At 40.4% G+C, this 18,617-nt stretch overlaps 1 protein-coding gene across 1 annotated transcript; it reads right to left on the bottom strand.

Annotated features, from left to right (window-relative positions):
* Window positions 1-1,427: 1,427 nt before the first annotated feature.
* LOC109989600 (uncharacterized) lies at window positions 1,428-17,153 on the bottom strand. Its single transcript, XM_065953235.1, has 12 exons — window positions 16,185-17,153; window positions 14,790-14,881; window positions 9,935-14,226; window positions 9,670-9,823; window positions 9,364-9,520; window positions 8,455-8,589; window positions 7,972-8,153; window positions 7,667-7,811; window positions 7,345-7,581; window positions 7,092-7,254; window positions 6,025-6,111; window positions 1,428-5,782 (listed from the first exon to the last, which is right to left on the bottom strand). Exons 5-9 carry the CDS (start codon window positions 9,386-9,388, stop codon window positions 7,562-7,564), a joined length of 507 nt encoding a protein of 168 aa, XP_065809307.1. The 5' UTR covers window positions 9,389-9,520; window positions 9,670-9,823; window positions 9,935-14,226; window positions 14,790-14,881; window positions 16,185-17,153; the 3' UTR covers window positions 1,428-5,782; window positions 6,025-6,111; window positions 7,092-7,254; window positions 7,345-7,561.
* Between the last annotated feature and the right edge of the window lie 1,464 nt (window positions 17,154-18,617).

The following is an 18,617-nucleotide window of genomic DNA, read 5'->3' as shown; positions in this document are numbered from 1 at the left end:
TTTGACAGTGAATGATAATACATTTTCTACTCCTATTGTTTCCTGTCGCATATTCCTGTAGGATCCTATGTGCCTAAAATGTAGTCTTGATATTATTGTTTCTTCTCTCCAGGTTCTCCAAGTATTTCTCATCTTATCAGTTTTCCTTTGTATTCTGTAGAACTACCTTCCTGTTGTCTTCTGTTCCTACTTCTTTTGCCACCTATTCTTCATCTTGTGTTTTATTATGGTCTTAATTTCCATTTTACTGTATGGTACTGTTCAATGTCAGGTAGGTAGGTAGGTACTTTATTAATCCTTAGCAGGAAATTACATCGTCACAGCAGCAACTGCAATCACAGTCAAGACACCAAACAAAAAGATCAGTTTTTAAAAACTAGACTAAAACTTCAGAGTTATACATAAAAGATATCCTAGAAATGTAATGAACTTTTAGTGCGCAAAAGTAACCAGTTTACAAGTGTATTTATAAATAAAAAATATGAGTACATGTATTCATTCATTCTCCATTAAACCGTCTGATGGCAGAGAAATTACTTTCTGTAACGCTTGTCAGACTTGACACAAACGGTAAATGCACAACTCCTTAAAAGGTTTGAAAGTTCAACAAAGTTTACTGACAAATGCTCAAAAAGAGAGTAGGCAGAGGTACAAAAATGTCAGGAAAAAAAACAGGGGCCATTTCTGAATTGTCACAGTTCAGTATGCAGTACTTTTCAGTGGGGAGTTTCAGTAGACTGAACCCTCCTGGTCATTCAGTGGTCATTTTTTGTGTCCACCTCAGTATACAGTGAACATTTCAGCATGGATACTAACTTCCTGGTTTAATGCAGTATGGATCGTAGTAATAGTAATAGTAATATAGTATAATAGTAATAGTACGTCACTTTCCTGTGCCATTCACTTTGCCATATTATTTTCAAGTTGGTTTGAATTATGATCACTTTTTAGCACAGCAAGTTTGAAAACGAAAAGCCAAAGACCTTTTTGTTTTCATTTGAATTATGTCATACAATATGCATACATAGAGAATAAAAGTATAATGCAAACTGGATGACTGAATATTCATTTTAAATATAGGTCAAATAATGCACCTATATTCTGAAAATTAAAACATGTTTCTGTGACTGCATTTTCATTTTAGAATTAGCTTATTCATTTGAATTATTATACAAATTAAGCGGAGCATTTTTTGAAAACGAAAAAGCAAATGTAATTTTCTTCTTAATTTTAATTTAGTCAAAGAATGTGCATTTTTGAAGTTGAAAACTAAAATTCAAATTAGATAAATTAGTCATCATTTTATTTTTGAGTCAAATAATTCACCCATATTCTGAAAATTAAAAAGCATTTCTGTTAATGGATTTTAATTTTCAAATTAGCTTCATCATTTGCATTCTGATCACTAATCGCTTCCATACAGGTTAGGACTGTAATGCTGGGTATGGATGGTAAGTGTTGTTCAGGTGATGTCGGTAAGAACACCAGTGAAGCAGTTTTCCATCTTGATTTGCCACCTTATTCCAGTATGCTTGAAATACAGATGGGTGGGTTTAGCATCTGTGCATGCCGCGTGTGGGTGTTTGTATGTGTGTATGGTCTGCAAGCAATAAAGGCAGAAATCAAACACTGTCTCTGGATTAATGTTTAATATTATTCTGTTGCTAATACAAAGTATACACTTATAACTGACAGTCATATAAACACACTATTAGCTTAAGTTACAAAATGTGCACCCACAGTAATAAGTAATCATATTAACAACACAGAAGATAAAGGAGGGTGCACCATAAGCATTGTTAGCAAACATAAAGCAAAGCAGTTACTAATAATTGTTTATGTTCTAGCTAGCAAGCTAATCGCTATCATCAATCAGCCTGTCGATGTCTGCTTTATTGTTTGTTCTTATGCATCTATATCGCTGCAGTTGTCAGTTTTTTAACAGTGTTGTTGTGTCGTTTGTGTTATATCCTAAGAGCCTTACAAAGGACAAAGACTACAAATTAGCCATGGTTCGGAGTCCTATATTTATTGCATCAATTAGATGTAACAAAGCGCTAATTGCTAGCACTAGAAAGTAAATGTGTTTTCATAAGTCGATGTGTTTTTTATCAGTCAATGTGTTCTTATAAGTCAATTGGTAATTATTCTAAGTGTTTTTATTCATCACTGTGTTCAGTTCTCAGTACGTTGTAGCTCCAAACTGAATCTGTGTGCTCTGAAGTTTCGATTTTTCTCAACCAGAAGGTCGAGGGCTCAATCCCCAGCTCCTGCAGCAACATGTCCAATGTGTCCATGGGCAAGAGACTTAACCCCAAGTTGCTCCCGCTGCTACATCTGCGGCGTATGAATGCGAAATTGCGAACGAATGGGATTAGTTTCTTCTGATGGTCTCACTACATAGCAACCACTGCCATCAGTGTGTGTTTTTGAACATATACTTGCAAGCTGTCAGTCACTGACACCCTCTGATGTCAAGAGGTGGAGCCCTGTGGTCAGTGTGCGTGTGGGACCATCTGGCTCAAAAGTCAGAACATTTTTGATCGTAGCTATGAGCATGGCTAACTTAAAGTTTACTATTACCTGCGCTGTGGCCATCAGTATGTAGCTTTGTTATTTACTCCTTTCGTTGCCATTGTGATAATGCTTCTGTTGCCTGTAATGTCTGTTTCTAAACACCGGAGGGCAGTATTGGACAGCTCACTGGGCAGAAAAGGTAAAGAAGGTTCAGCATCTTTGGCTCTGACATTTAGTGAGTAGTACTGAAATGTAGCACTGAAATCTGTGTTGTGATTAGGCCTAGTCAATATGAATAAAAGTTTTATCACGATAAAAATGTTCATACCAGTTGATATCAATAATTGTCACGATAAATGTCGAATCATTTTTTCTTCAAATTCCAAGGCTGATCTTTGCTCCTGAGTGAAAGTTGAAGAAACTAGATGTTTAATTGTTTCAAATGGGGAGAAAGTTTTGTGGTGTTGCCCGTTTTACCTGCACTTGTCTTCAGCACAGTTTACAGAGCACGATACTCTGTTAAAATCCAAAGATGAGCGTCCTTTCTTGTCGACGATGTTTTTCTCCTGCTTTGAGCCAGTAGGCTAAGTGTTCTTCTGTGTCACTATCGCTCATTTTGGCTGTTTCCATTCCACTCCAAACATCTGTAAGCCTGCCTACCAATATCTCTGCGACATGATTGGCTGTTCTTTCTCTTTTTCTCTTTCTCTTTTATGTCTGGTGGCAACTAGCGGTTAATGCCCATTAGCGCCCCCCTTTCCCAGTGTTAGGGCGGTGTAATAACAGTTTTAAATCTATCAAACTTTTATTGAACAGTTTAATTTATATTGACAAAAATTATACCATGATAATTATCTCTTTCATTTTATCGCCCACACCTAGTTGTGATTGCCAGTAAATACTGGGTCGGTTGGTATCGGTTATAGATTTCTGTATCCATCCCTACTCTTCACATGTTGAAATTGTTTTATTTTCTGATTTAACGCTTAATTCATGTATACACATGTTTTAAACAGATCATTTTATTTTGCATTCAGTGATGCTGAGATTGCATTCATGTTCATACACATATAAAATATTATGTCTACTATTGGTGTGTGGACATTTTCAGTCTCCAGTTTGGCTTTCTGGCTCCTGATAATATTTCTTTTCGAGTCCGGGAGGAGCGAGGGATTAGCAAAAGTTGTTAGCATTAAACAGTTGAAGCAATATCCTTATTCTTAAGCTGGTGAGTTAACTTGATAGTAAGCTAAGCTAACAAACATTTGGACATTTTAACATGGGGCTCTATGGGGACCGACTCACTGCAGGAGAAAGACTCTAGTGGACACTAGAGGAACTGCAGCTGTAAAGTTAGACATTTTAACATGGGGCTCTACAGGGACTGACTCACTGCAGGAGACAGACTCTAGTGGACACTGGAGGAACTGCAGCTGTATAGTTAGACATTTTAACATGGGGCTCTACAGGGACTGACTCACTGCAGGAGAAAGACTCTAGTGGACACTGGAGGAACTGCAGCTGTATAGTTAGACATTTTAACATGGGGCTCTATGGGGACCGACTCACTGCAGGAGACAGATTCTAGTGGACACTGGAGGAACTGCAGCTGTAACGTTGGACATTTTAACATGGGGCTCTATGGGGACTGACTCACTGCAGGGGATAGACTCTAGTGGACACTGGAGGAACTGCAGCTGTAACGTTGGACATTTTAACATGGGGCTCTATGGGGACTGACTCACTGCAGGGGATAGACTCTAGTGGACACAAGAGCCACGTCCCATCTCTCCATATAAGGACATCCGATTGGTGCATCAGGACGAGAGCAGTGAGGTGGAGACACGTAGAAGTTGCAAGAGATGGCCCCAAAAGGCTAAAAGAGGGGTGTGTCTTGGGGTTTAGAGCTTGATTGTGAAATTTAATTTTAGATTAAAGAAGAATAATAAAGATGAAAAGTCATTTTTTGGTTAATTAAAACATTTAGTAATTGTAAATTCAAGTTTTTGATTGATGTCTATTAAACTGGACACATACTGTATATATAGATTCACCGGCCACTTTATCAGGTTCAGCTGCTTGTTATTGCAAATATCTCTTCAGCTAATCACATGTTAGCATCTCAATGCATTCAGGCATGTAGACTTGGTCAAGACGATCTGCTGAAGTTAAAACCGAGCATCAGAATGGGGAAGAAAGGTGATTTAAGTGACTTTGAAAGTGACATGGTTGTTGGTGCCAGACAGGTTGGTCTGCTATTCTACTCGGAATTTCATGCACAAACATCTCAAGGTTTTACAGAGAATAATCTGAGGTCAGAGGAGAAGGCCAGACTGGTTGGAGCTGATAGAAAGGCAACAGTAACTCTACTAATGTAGCATCATTTAAACGCCACAGCCTACCTGAGCATTGTTGCTGACCATGTCCATCCCTTTATGACCACAGTGTACCCATCTTCTGATGGATACTTCCAGCAGGATAACATGCCATGTCACAAAACTCATATTATATCAAACTGGTTCCTTTACCATGACAATGACTTCACTGTACTCAAATGGCTCCACAGTGACCAGATCTCAGTCCAGTAGAGCACCTTTGGGATGTGGTGTGATGCTATCATGTTAATATGGACCAAAATCTCTTCCAGCACCTTGTTGAACCTATGCCACAAAGAATTAAGTTCTGAAGGCAAAAGGGGGTCCAACCCGGTACTAGCAAGGTGTACCTAAGAAAGTGACCGATGAGTTGTCTTTTTATACTAAATGGAGTATTAATCTGTTGTACATTTAGTTAAAAGAATGTTTGTTAGCATTTTCTGAAAAAGCATGTTCTTCATCATTTGTGCCTACGCATGGGCTGAGGAAGTTCTAACTTTGTTCACAGTACTAAAGTTTAGTCCTTGACTAAAACAGCTTTTATACACAAGGGGAGGAGCCGGCTGTCCCGTCCACGTAAACCCGGCTCTGACAACAACACAGCCAGCGGGACTCAAGCTTCTCACTCATTGTAGACAGTCATGACTCAGAGAGACATTTAACCAGGGGAGACTTGAGTTCTGCTGTATTTATGAGTAAAATGTTGTACATTCTTTCTTTCAGTGATAAATTCAGTATACAGTATCAAAAGAAAGATTCTTGTGAGAACTGAGCTCATTGATCCCCAGCGTAGGATTTTGACACACACTCTGGATGGAGACAAATCACAGTCAGGACTCAGTGTGAAAGTCATGAGCCTTTGAGTCTGTCCAAGTCGCAGTGATAACAACCTGAGAAGACAAGGAAGAAGACAAACTATGATTGATTAAATTTTCCTCCAACTGAAACCATCTTTGACTCGTAGACTCTCTTCATTCTGTTGTTTGGTTTGACACACAGACCTGATCAGAAAATCTCTACCGTTGTCAGAACAGTTAACTTTATAATTCAAACATTAATTTCAGACCCAGCTCTTAATCTTACCCCCTTGGGTTAGGGTTAGGGGTCAGTAAATAGCAAAGTTTTGTCTTACCTAACTGGTCCACACCATGGTGATCAAGGCTGGGGCTCCCTCTAGGTACATATTCCTGGCAGATCTGCAATGTTTTGACGTACATACCTGGAAGTTTAAGACATCGAATTAGAAACATTGATTCTTTTATTTCACCTTTTGTGTCAGGGTTCTTCTGTCAGACCGTCTATATGTTCAATACTGAGAAAGTGAGCAGACAGAACTCCCCCGCCACATGTTCACCATTCTCATTTTTCTCTCAGGAGGCTTTTTGAAATGTTCCACTTGAATAAGCCTACAAACACTAGTTAAAGGATCAATAAGATAATAAAGTGACCTTACGATATGATCAGGCATTAAGGAAACATGCTATGTTGAAGTGCTGGCTTCTCTGACAACAATGCCAGTATGTCCTCCTTCTCACTTTAGATTCTGGTCCTGAATGCTCTGGATTTGTTTGGACCAGAGAAGGTAGGCGGGGAGACAGCTCTCTACAATGTTGAGAATTTAGACTGCAGTACCCATTTTAAACACTAGGGGTCAGAGTTACATACTGCTCCTTTAAGTCAGCGTATATAGATGCTCTGGAACACTGTAGAATAAAAGACAAACTTTAACTTGACCTCACAGGAGGTGCTCTCAGGACAGTTTGCATCTAGTCCTTCCTGATGTCTGGTTAATAGATACATTGCTTTCCTAAAGACCTGTTTTATGAAATAGATGTGCAAAGGATTTTTTTAGATTCCTACAAGTGAAATGTCATTAAGAGCTTCCGGGTGAAGAAAAAATTTGGTGACTGCTGCACAAAGTTCTCCACGGTGATGGAGTACACATTAAGCAGTTAACAACAAGACCAGCAAACAGAGCTCTTTGGTGCGATAGAGGCTCAGCACCAGTCTAATAACTGTTTACTGTTTTTTTCATCTGGAACTACCCTGGAGCTTGTACATGGTTAAGGTGTGATGACAGGAAAGGTCGTACAATTTATCTAACTGTTTTCCAGGGACAATCAGCTGGTTTCATGAGTGTGTGTGTGTGTGTGTGTGTGTGTGTGTGTGTGTGTGTGTGTGTGTAGAGGAGATTAGTACCGGGGCACAGCTCTTGTCCTTTTTGCCACACAGGTTGACTTTGCAATGCAGGAAGACATAACCATTGCTCTTGGAGAACTGGAACATGTTGAAGGACAAGACGCTGGACGTTCCTTCACTGTTACCCTCTACTTTCACTGACTTGTCTTTGGGGTTTGCACAGCTGCTCACAAACAGACACATTTATTAAATTTTTTTTGTTCTGATTCATTTTGAAACGCAGCAGACACCTCCACCTCTGCATGTGACTCACCCTGTTTTGATCAGGTCGTATTTCGGTAACTTATCAGATTCTTTGTTTTTGTTTGCCCAGCAGGAGTCAATCACCACGGCAACCAAATTACTATCCAGTCCTGTAGTCTTCAGTTCCACCCAAATCTTCTGGTTCAATGTAACCGACGTTGCAGTTTGTTGGAGGCCAGTATCGCTGTAGGCCTTCATGGTCAGATTGTATTGCCAAATTCCAGATTTCATCTCTGATACCACAGAGCTGCAAAGCACAAACACACACAACTGTTTGTACTCAGAAACATCCAATCAAGTATTCTAATCCAACGGTATCAGCCACCCCTCACCTGCTTTGGATCTTGAAAGACATAGTCTTGATTGGTGGTTGAGCATAGCTGCAAGAAAAGTTAAGTGCCACTTCATCCGGATAATCGAGCCGTTGCTTTCTGACGTACTAATGATGTTCGTGTAGATAACCTGTGTATCGCTATCCTGCAGGGTCACAGGGAATTAGATGTTAGGTTGATAGTGGCTGAATAGAAAAAGCTCAAAAGATCCCTTAACCAAACTAAGAAGCAAAAGGTCAACACTAAAGCCAACCCCACAGGAAGACCCCAAACTAGAGAGAGAACCTCTGCTGAAGTGAACCCACCATGACCTCTGCCTTGCACATTTCAGTGTTGTTGAAACTGAAGGTCACCATGCCGTCTTGCAATTCACCCTTGCATTTTGGGTCTTTGAGGTGTAAGGTTGTGTAGTCGAAGCCTCTTTCCATCAGGAGACAGTTTATCAAAGAAACTGAAGCAGAGTTCCTATAGCAGGTGGTGGCATCCCCTGTGAATTCAGCAGCACCGACATGTTACACTGATCAAGTTACACAGGAGAAACTCCAAATACATTTGAAACACAACAAGTCCACCTGTCTTTCTTCAAATCAGAGATTCTGCTGCAGTAGACATACAAGTTGAGACCAAAGATGATAAGCAGCAGAAGACACAATGGTCAAATCATCTCTGATTTCAAGAAGTCAAGTCTGTTCCTCGGAAAACATCAGAGTGCCAGTGTGTGACAGGACTTTCCTTCAGCCTCTGAGGATCAATACCCTGCACAAGTCAAACCTTCACTGCTGTCTTACCGAAAGTTTTATTTTGTCTGTACGGGGCTGCGAAACCAAAGTGACATAAGCAACCCAAGCCATTAGCTTCCGTCTCACCACAGAACTCGTGAGAAGCACAGACCTTGTCCGGACAGAAGATCTCATGGGTGGTGGCTAAGAGAGAAACAGAACAAAAGACATGTAAGGGATAACAACAGACTTTTGTGATTAAATGAAATACAAAATTAGAGGTCTTCTTGAAAACTGTTCATCAGGTGGACTCCATCAGGTGGAATACTGCCCAGCACCTATTGTGTGCAGTCATTTGGAGGAAGAGGTTTTGAGAGAGTTAATGGACGCGAGGCAAATGGTGCAAATTAAACCGCTTTGGAGCTACGAATAGTTTAAATTCTCTTCCATCACAGTGAAAATTGTGCACTATTTGTTTAACTCACAAATACAAGAGACCACAGCATTTTGCCTGTTTGTCTTTCTCTAAACTTAAAATAAACCCCCCCCAAAAAGTTTGGAAACATTATTTTGGTCACTTATTTTGCCCCTTTAATAATACTAATTGGTGTTGTATGTTATATTGTTGGAAAGCCTGATTAGTCACCTTTACAACGAGGTATAACTTGTAAGGATCGTGCATTCATGGAATGAGCAACACAGCTAAACGTGTGGGTAGAAAATGTTCCAAAATCCCCTGCAATGTTCTTCTGTTGGTATTAACTCCTGTTTTGAGCTTCAAGTACTGCTTGCATATAATGAGAGTCTCTTCCTCTCCTTTGTTTAAAGCTTTTGTTATTATATTGATCATAAAAATAAAGAACATTGTACTGCTTGTAACACATGGCAATAAAAGTATCAAAGTAATGCTAATTTTTACAATCTTAATCAGGAAAGTGTCAGGATTGTGGGATTTGGAGATCATGGAAGAGTCCTTACCTGCCATCCGATGCGATCTTCTCATCTACACAGAGTGATGTTGGCTCTGTCTGTCTGTCTGTCTGTCTGTCTGTCTGTGTATCAGGGTTAACCTGATAAAATGGTTTAGATAAACTTGTATCTCTGTCTTCTGGGTCCTTCCACGTTCTTAAAGAGACTTTGAAAGTCAAAAGAGAATATCCAGACTTTTCACTCCAACCTGTTCAGCTATGAACATCAGTTTATCATCTTAAGCAGTTCAGTTCCTTTGTGTCTTGTTCCCTAAAGAGCTGACTTTAATCTACAATACAAGTTAAGTTTATTTACCATGGAGGTGGATCTGAGCAGTGTAGCCATCAAAGTAGACAGAGGCATTCAAAGTATTTGTTTGAAAGAAGACGGTGACTCCTTTTTCATTCTTAGAGATTTCCAGGGAGCTGAAGACTTTTGGAGTAGTTAGGTTTAGAACTTGATCTCCTGCCTGCATAAAAAGTGAAGAAAAAATAAGTTAACACACTCTAAAACCACACTCTGTCTTTTTCTGAGAGTCTGTGAAGATAAAACAACAGAGATGTAGCTGTAGATTTCTTACCTTGACTCTTCCACCTTGCTCCAGGTGCAGACCCAGGTGGTCTTATGACCACCGTGTCCAAAAAGCTCACATCTGTGCGTCGGAGTGTCCCAGAGTTTCCCTCTACTGCGATAAAACTGGGTTTTGAAATTGAAAACAACTTGTAATCACACTGATCTGTGATGTTGCCAGTTGAGCCATCGGCTGAAATGATGGAGGGTCCGGTGAAAGTGCAGATGGCATCAAATATGCATCTGATGGAAACAAAGAGGGACAGAAAGAACAAGAAACATCATCATAAGCCGCTGCTGAAATTCCTCCAGTGTCCACTAGAGTCTGTATCCTGCAGTGAGTCAGTCCCCATAGAGCCCCATGTTAAAATGTCCAACTTTACAGCTGCAGTTCCTCCAGTGTCCACTAGAGTCTGTATCCTGCAGTGAGTCAGTCCCCATAGAGCCCCATGTTAAAATGTCCAACTTAAGAGCTGCAGTTCCTCCAGTGTCCACTAGAGTCTGTCTCCTGCAGTGAGTCAGTCCCCATAGAGCCCCATGTTAAAATGTCCAACTTTACAGCTGCAGTTCCTCCAGTGTCCACTAGAATCTGTCCTCTGCAGTGAGTCGGTCCCCATAGAGCCCCATGTTAAAATGTCCAACTTTACAACTGCAGTTCCTCCAGTGTCCCCTAGAGTCTGTCCCCTGCAGTGAGTCGGTCCCCATAGAGCCCCATGTTAAAATGTCTAACTTTACAGCTGCAGTTCCTCCACTGTCCACTAGAGTCTGTCCCCTGCAGTGAGTCGGTCCCCATAGAGCCCCATGTTAAAATGTCTAACTTTACAGCTGCAGTTCCTCCACTGTCCACTAGAGTCTATCCCCTGCAGTGAGTCAGTCCCCATAGAGCCCCATGTTAAAATGTCCAACGTTACAGCTGCAGTTCCTCCAGTGTCCACTAGAGTCTGTCTCCAGCAGTGAGTCAGTCCCCATAGAGCCCCATGTTAAAATGTCCAACTTTACAGCTGCAGTTCCTCCAGTGTCCACTAGAGTCTGTATCCTGCAGTGAGTCAGTCCCCATAGAGCCCCATGTTAAAATTTCCAACTTAAGAGCTGCAGTTCCTCCAGTGTCCACTAGAGTCTGTCTCCTGCAGTGAGTCAGTCCCCATAGAGCCCCATGTTAAAATGTCCAACTTTACAGCTGCAGTTCCTCCAGTGTCCACTAGAATATGTCCTCTGCAGTGAGTCAGTCCCCATAGAGCCCCATGTTAAAATGTCCAACTTTACAACTGCAGTTCCTCCAGTGTCCCCTAGAGTTTGTCACCTGCAGTGAGTCAGTCCCCATAGAGCCCCATGTTAAAATGTCTAACTTTACAGCTGCAGTTCCTCCACTGTCCACTAGAGTCTATCCCCTGCAGTGAGTCAGTCCCCATAGAGCCCCATGTTAAAATGTCCAACTTTACAGCTGCAGTTCCTCCAGTGTCCACTAGTGTGTGTGTGTGTGTGTGTGTGTGTGTGTGTGTGTGTGTGTGTGTGAACCATATGTGTAGGTGAAAGCTAGTTAGCTAAGCTTACTATCAATCTAACTAACCAGCTAAAGTATAAGGATTGTACACCAACTGTTTTAATGCTATCAACTTTTGCAACCCTCTGAATCCTCTCGGTCTCCAAAAGCATGTAAAAGACGTTACAGGCAACAGAAGCATTCTCACAATGGTATATACAAGAGTAAACATCTACACTGCACATTGATGGCAGCAGGTAAAAGTTAGCTTGGAATTAGCTTGAAACTACCAGGCACAATCTGGCATTAGAGCCAGACGGTTCTACACGCAGACTGACCACCAGTGGCGGACTTAACCATTAAGCATAGACAGGAAATTAACTTGGGCCCCCAGGGTCTGCAGGAGCCCCATAAAATGCCCTAAAAAAATCATGTTCAAGAATTTTTGTATTTGTTTTTTTTACATTGTGGAAAATAATAACAAAACCCAAAATGTCATCAGAAGACAACAGCACTGTAAAACAGACAACACACGATACAACAACACTTTAAAACAGACAAACATGATACAACAACACTATAAAACAGATAACACACAAGATACAACAACACTGTAAAAGAGACAACACACATGACACAACAACACTGTAAAAGAGACAAAACACATGATACAACAATACTGTAAAACAGACAACACACGACACAACAACACTGTAAAACAGATAACACACAAGATACAACAACACTGTAAAAGAGACAACACACATGATACAACAACACTGTAAAACAGACAACACACATGACACAACAACACTGTAAAACAGACAACACACATGATACAACAACACTGTAAAAGAGACAACACACATGACACAACAACACTGTAAAACAGACAACACACATGATACAACAACACTGTAAAACAGACAAACATAACACAACAGCACTGTAAAACAGACAACACACATGATCCAACAACACTATAAAACAGATAACACACAAGATACAACAACACTGTAAAAGAGACAACACACGATACAACACTGTAAAACAGACAACACACATGACACAACACTGTAAAACAGACAACACACAAGATACAACAGCACTGTAAAACAAACAACACAGATGATACAACAGCATTGTAAAACAGACAACACATGTGATACAACAGCACTGTAAAACAGCTAACACACATGATACAACAGCACTGTAAAACAGATAACACACAAGATACAACAACACTGTAAAACAGACAACACACATGTTTGTGTTCTTAATATCAAGTACTCATATTTATTTGTTCTCTTGGCAGGTCTGATATCTTCTACAGTCTTTCACTGAAAGAAATCCAGGACTTCCACATCGTTTTCTACTCTACACGTGAATTTGTCCCTTAAACAGCACTGTGTGTCTAAATGAAAGAGGGGAATATGTGTTTAAAAAGTCATTGTCACTCATTTGAGCAAAAAGAAATCAATGATTAAAAGTTACAAACTTGAGCCTCTGCACGAGCTGGTGTCTGCCCCAGAATCAACATTGATTGTTTTGTTAACAAATGTTCTGCCACCTACAAGAAATTCATACTCCTGGACAGGGACAAACAGAGCATCATTACCATCACAGAGCAGAGACAGGGGGAGGCCGAACTATGAAGCAAAATCAGGGTCAGTCCACTTCTTAGAGTCACTATGATGGCTCTCTATGAACCTGGCATAGCTGCTGCAAAGCTAACGTGCCTCTGAGGGAGGTTAACATTCAGACACACACACACACACACACACACACACACACACACACACACACACACACACACACACACACGGACAAAGACAAAGAAGCTTAAATTTGAAGACGTCAAACTATCAGTCAATCAATTTTTCCTGTATTTCTCTATTTATATTTCTCACCTTCATCGCCTCTAGTTTTTTGCCATCTGCTTGGTGTGTGGGAGCCTTAAGGGCGCACTCACACTGGCAAAGTTGTCCCGTACAGGACTATCCGGGCCTGAGCACGGTTACCTCTTGTTCATGACGTCTTAATATAACACATGCATGTCTTTATGGTATCATGAAGCGTCCTTAATTTACAAGACAGGCAGACCCAGGGGAGAAAAAAAGGCGCAATGTCGGTCCGTACATCGGAGAACAAGACAGCTCCTTTACTGACTTTGTGACTTATTCTGAGTCATGCGCTCTGGCTGCTGCACCAGGTGGATAGAAGAAGCACGAGGCGAGGGAAGAACCTTCACATTTTAAAGCGACTGTTTGTGGTTACACAGCGCCGCCATGTTCTTGTTATTATTCCAGTTCAAGCATTTTACATTTTTACCTCTAAACATCATGAAGGCTGCTGTCTGAGTGGAAGAGAGTGGAGATATAATTCCTACGTTGGACTGTATCATAAATGTACAGCTGAGCTGCTACAGCAGCAAGAACAAAACACTTTTTCATTTAATTATTATATGCACATTTTATATGCTCACTAGAGTTTTAAAGTCCAAGAGACTAAAGACCACAACTAAAGCACCAGTAGTAGTGCTGAAAATAAAAATTCTAAACTGGGAAGACAAACAGGAAGTCAAGTGTTTAAACAGGTCATTCTAATTGTGATGGATCAGAACAACACTCACTTGATCGGATCCTGATGTGAAATCTATTTGCACTACAGATGTTATTAAATACGACTTCAAACCAGGAGGAAAATGACGTTTAAACGCTGCTGCAATTCGTCATCACATTTATGAGAATGCAGTCCTGATTAGTTGTGTTGGAAATATATCTGTCAAAACAGATGGCAGTCCTTGAAGTCTTGACGCTCACCTGTTGATATGAGAGCGACACAAAACAAAGTCAAACTTGGTCCTTTGTATTTTTCATTCAAACAGGCCTCTTAGTTTATGAATGGATGCTGGAGTCCTCCATAAACTGACCAAACCACATTCTCAAAAGATGCATTCATGTCTATTAAACACTGACACACGCTCTGACACGAGGAGGAGGCGGAGCTTTTTAAATCAGTGAGCATGAGAGAGACCACCAGCTCTGCTTTGAGTGGTTTATTTAATGCTCCTTTTATTTAACTGTTGCCAGTAAACTGAGTAATCAGTGTTGCTTCATGTGCACTACAAACAAATGTGTGCTTAAACCGGTGACGGTATTGATACCGGTTTATTGCCCACCCCTTCTATGATGTAATGGATTTGTACCAAATGAGCTGTTTAACGATGGAGGTTTATCTCGTCATGTATATTGTGCATTACAGTAGACAGGATTGTTTTTTAGCAGATATATTTTGTTTCATAGAAAATGAACTTACATGAATAATCCCAGCTGAGGGAAAAAAAGACAGATATTCTTAAACATCAGACTTCAGTCTTACTCACGTAAAGGGAGGATTTTCGTTTTCCAAAGTAGTAGAAAGACTTCAAATTTGCAATGTGAATCTGGTCTGAGTTGTATTTGACTGCATCTACAACTGAAAACAGCAGAGAAACATTCGAGGTGTTAATGAGACAGTAAGGCAGCACATTCAGTCACATCAATATTACATCATCAGATAGCTTACACCCTGTAAGGATTTCCTTTGTAGACGAGTTGCAAAATTAAATTGATTGCAGTTTCTTTGAAATTTCTGCACTGCTAATTAGGTCATGTTTACTGATTTTTTTTTGTATATTTTCCATATTTCCTGTTTTATTTTGTACTTTTTTACTCACCCTAGTCTGTCTTATCAGATCCTGCTCCTCAGGTTCCCGTCTCGTGTGTCCGCCCCGCCTTCATTACCCTCACCTGTGTCTCGTTATCCCCTGATTGTGTGTATTCAATGCCAGTGTGTGCTTCCTCATGTTTTCAGTTCAGAGTGTTTCTCTCGTGTACCTCATCTCAGCATTTTTTTTTTCTCTTGGCCTCAGTCCACGTCCCCACATAGGCAGCTATTTTTGAACAGGTTTTTCTTTGCGTTGACCTTTCGTACGCAAACTGTTTCAGGTCAAAAAACTCCTTCCAGGGTGAAGATGTTTAGAAACACCGTTTAAGGTGTTTCTGTGTAGACGGGGAAAGAAGAGTTCTGTTTTTGTAACGTCACGCTGTGCGCCAGTTTCTCCTCAGTGTGATGTCATCGTGCGACGCTGTCGCTTTAGTTTACATGAGATTAGTGCGATGGTGGACGTAACCAAACTAGCGCTGGTGCTAACTGGACTTTTTATATTTACTTAACAGAGACGCCTGAATGTGAATCTTTATATCAAGAGATTTGTGCCTGGAACCATGACAACCAGCTACCCCAATACTTCAGACTATATTACATTTGATTTAGCGCCAAAACGGTGATAAAAATGGAGAAAAAGTCAAAGGTACAAGACTGTGTACGTCATTTTCGCCTGTAAGCAAGGAACTACCCATCCTACAATGCTTTGCTGTAATACGTCAGCAGAATCTGACGTCTGGTTTTGGCCAAGTCTCGCCAAGTTCTCGTTGTGTGTCGTTCAGAGCAGCAGCAAACCACATCCGGGGATTACGCCAACAACTGTGTATCTTTAGCGAGGTTTAGTGCAGACCTCCAATGTCCTAAAATGATGTGTATGTATTTGAACACGGATCAGCTGAATAGATCTTCTATCACAACTGAACAGTTTAGAATGAACGAACAAAGACAAAAATTGTCAAAAAACCAATCAAGACCCAAAAGTAAAGCATGAAGCGTCTTTAAATATAGAAAAGCCTTCATATGTGAATAAAGATGATTTCAGATTTGGGTTAGCTGCCGTGTGTTTACCTACCTGCCAGCCGGGCGAGAAGAGACAGGAAGACCAGGAGCCAGATCATGTTGGAGGAGGTCCGTCAGCTTACAAGGCTGCAAAACACCAAGTTGGATATCTTTTTATTGGATACAAAGTCATGTACAAACTTCAACAACTTCAAGTCATTTCACAGCACATTTCCATGACATTTCCGCAGTTACCTTTCAATCTAAAAAAACAGGGATTCAAAGTGCTAACTGGTAAATCACCACAACGTGCGATGTTGAAAAAAAACCTTCAAAGAGCAAAATAAGGAGAAAAGAAACGGATCGGTAGTTGGGATAGGTAAGAGAAAATAAAGAAAGGAACAAGAAATAATGTTAAAATAAGTATGAATAATAGAATCATTCAATCATCATGCAGAATTATACAACTTAAAAAATAAAGATCTCCCTCGGAGGTAAATGTTTGACAAATCTGAAATTCAGCAAGGACTCAAATGGTTATAATATTAATCATAGGTAGTGTTAAGACATTTATAGTTTCACACATCATATACCTGTAAATGTTCTGCTGTTTTTCTGCAGAGAAGAAGAGACAGCTGAGGAGTGAACAGGTGGTCTTACCGTCTGGGTGGAGGAGATGAAGAGGGAGGGGCAGTAGGAGGTGCAAACAAAGACATTCTGTGGTGGATTATTAAAAAATATTTCACAATAACGTCAAGAGCAGTGATTTAACTGTCTCCGTGAAGGCAAGACTGCAGTCAGTGACTTCAGGGCATTTAGACACTGGGGGGTGAAAACCAAACAAATGAGAATATTTGAATATCTTTTGTGTCTAAATAAGAGCTGTTAAACAATTAAAATTATTAATCACGGTTAATCGCTTTTTTAATTTCATATTTGAAATTCCATTATTTCTCAGTAAATATTGTCGGGGCACTGGTGGCGCAGTGGCTAGCGCGCATGCCCCATGTATGGAGGCTGTAGTCCTCCAAGCGGGCGGCCCAGGTTTGAATACCACCTGTGGCTCCTCTCCTGCATGTCATTCCCCACTTGCTCTCCCTGATTTCTGACTCTATCCACTGTCCTGTCAATCCAATAAAAGCATAAAAGACCCAAAAATAAATCTAAAAATTGTCAGGCTTTTATTCTGTCTTAAGCTTAGAGTACTTTACTTGCTATATGTTTTTATTTTGAAATAAAGTAAGGCTCTTCCTGGAAGATGGAAGATCAGGACATGAAGTTAAGCCCCGAAACAGGAAGTGGTTAGGGATCCCAAAATGAGGTCAAACAGCACAAAGGAATGGAAACAAGGGTCAATGTGTGATGTCATAAGGTGGATATTACTTTGGACTCATCAGCTGAGCTGTCTGAGAGTTTCTTAAAGTGAAATGAGACATTCAAAGATGCAGTAGTTTCCTTTTTTACACCTACCTCCCATAGTACATTTAGAGACCATAGGTACCACAAGCAACCTGATAACTGAAGGCTCTACCTCCCATCGTACATTTAGAGACTGTACCACTAGCAGGCCTGATAACTGAAGGCTCTGCCTCCTATAGTACATTTAGAGACCGAAGGTACCACGAGCAGGCCTGATAACTGAAGGCTCTACCTCCCATAGGACATTTAGAGACCGTAGGTATCACAAGCAACCTGATAACTGAAGGCTCTACTTCCCATAGTACATTTAGAGACCGTAGGTACCACGAGCAGGCCTGATAACTGAAGGCTCTACCTCCCATAGTACATTTAGAGACTGTAGGTACCACGAGCAGGCCTGATAACTGAAGGCTCTACCTCCCATAGTACATTTAGAGACTGTACCACGAGCAGGCCTAATAACTGAAGGCTCTACCTCCCATCGTACATTTATAGACTGTAGGTACCACGAGCAGACCTGATAACTGAAGGCTCTACCTCCCATAGAACATTTAGAGACTGTAGGTACCACTAGTTTTTCTGCATCCTTTTGTGACAGGATATGCCTGATCTTAGATATATTACGAAGGTGAAAATAGGCTTTTCTTGGAATGTGTTTTGTAAAGCAGTCACACATGGTGACCTACAGGTCATAAAACTACCTCCAGTCTTTGAACTTTTTTCCTCTACATACCAACAGTTATGATTTTCCCACAGCAGAGGAAAGCAACAGAACAAGCAGTAATTAGTTAAGAATTATTCCCCTGCAGTGATTTAGCCTAAAACAATTGTTCCATGAAGACACACTCCAAGCTACCAGTAATTCATTTGTATCAGTTTATGAGCTGTATTATTGATGAAACGAGTGGTAACTTTGAAGCTTTTCCACAGATTTCCATAACTAAAAGTCTCCATTTGTTTTCTGCTTTCAATAACTTCTATACTGTATTTGAACATATGGTTAACATACGTATTCAGCTTTTAATAAGATGCTTTAAATCTTTTTCATAAACACAAAAAATTAAAAAAAATAGAGAATAAAAGGCAA

The sequence above is a fragment of the Labrus bergylta genome, chromosome 3, assembly GCF_963930695.1.
Source record: "Labrus bergylta chromosome 3, fLabBer1.1, whole genome shotgun sequence".
Lineage (NCBI taxonomy): Eukaryota > Metazoa > Chordata > Actinopteri > Labriformes > Labridae > Labrus > Labrus bergylta.
The sequence above is the reverse complement of the archived record's forward strand: the minus strand, read 5'-3'. Positions and strand labels throughout refer to the sequence as shown.

Coding starts and splice junctions, on each gene's coding strand:
- LOC109989600 (XM_065953235.1), bottom strand. CDS start 9,388: ATGAGAAGATCGCATCGGATGGCAG. Junction 7,812..7,971: donor TGTGCAAGGCAGAGGTCATG/GTGGGTTCACTT, acceptor GTGACCCTGCAG/GATAGCGATACACAGGTTAT. Junction 7,582..7,666: donor TCTTTCAAGATCCAAAGCAG/GTGAGGGGTGGC, acceptor TGTGCTTTGCAG/CTCTGTGGTATCAGAGATGA.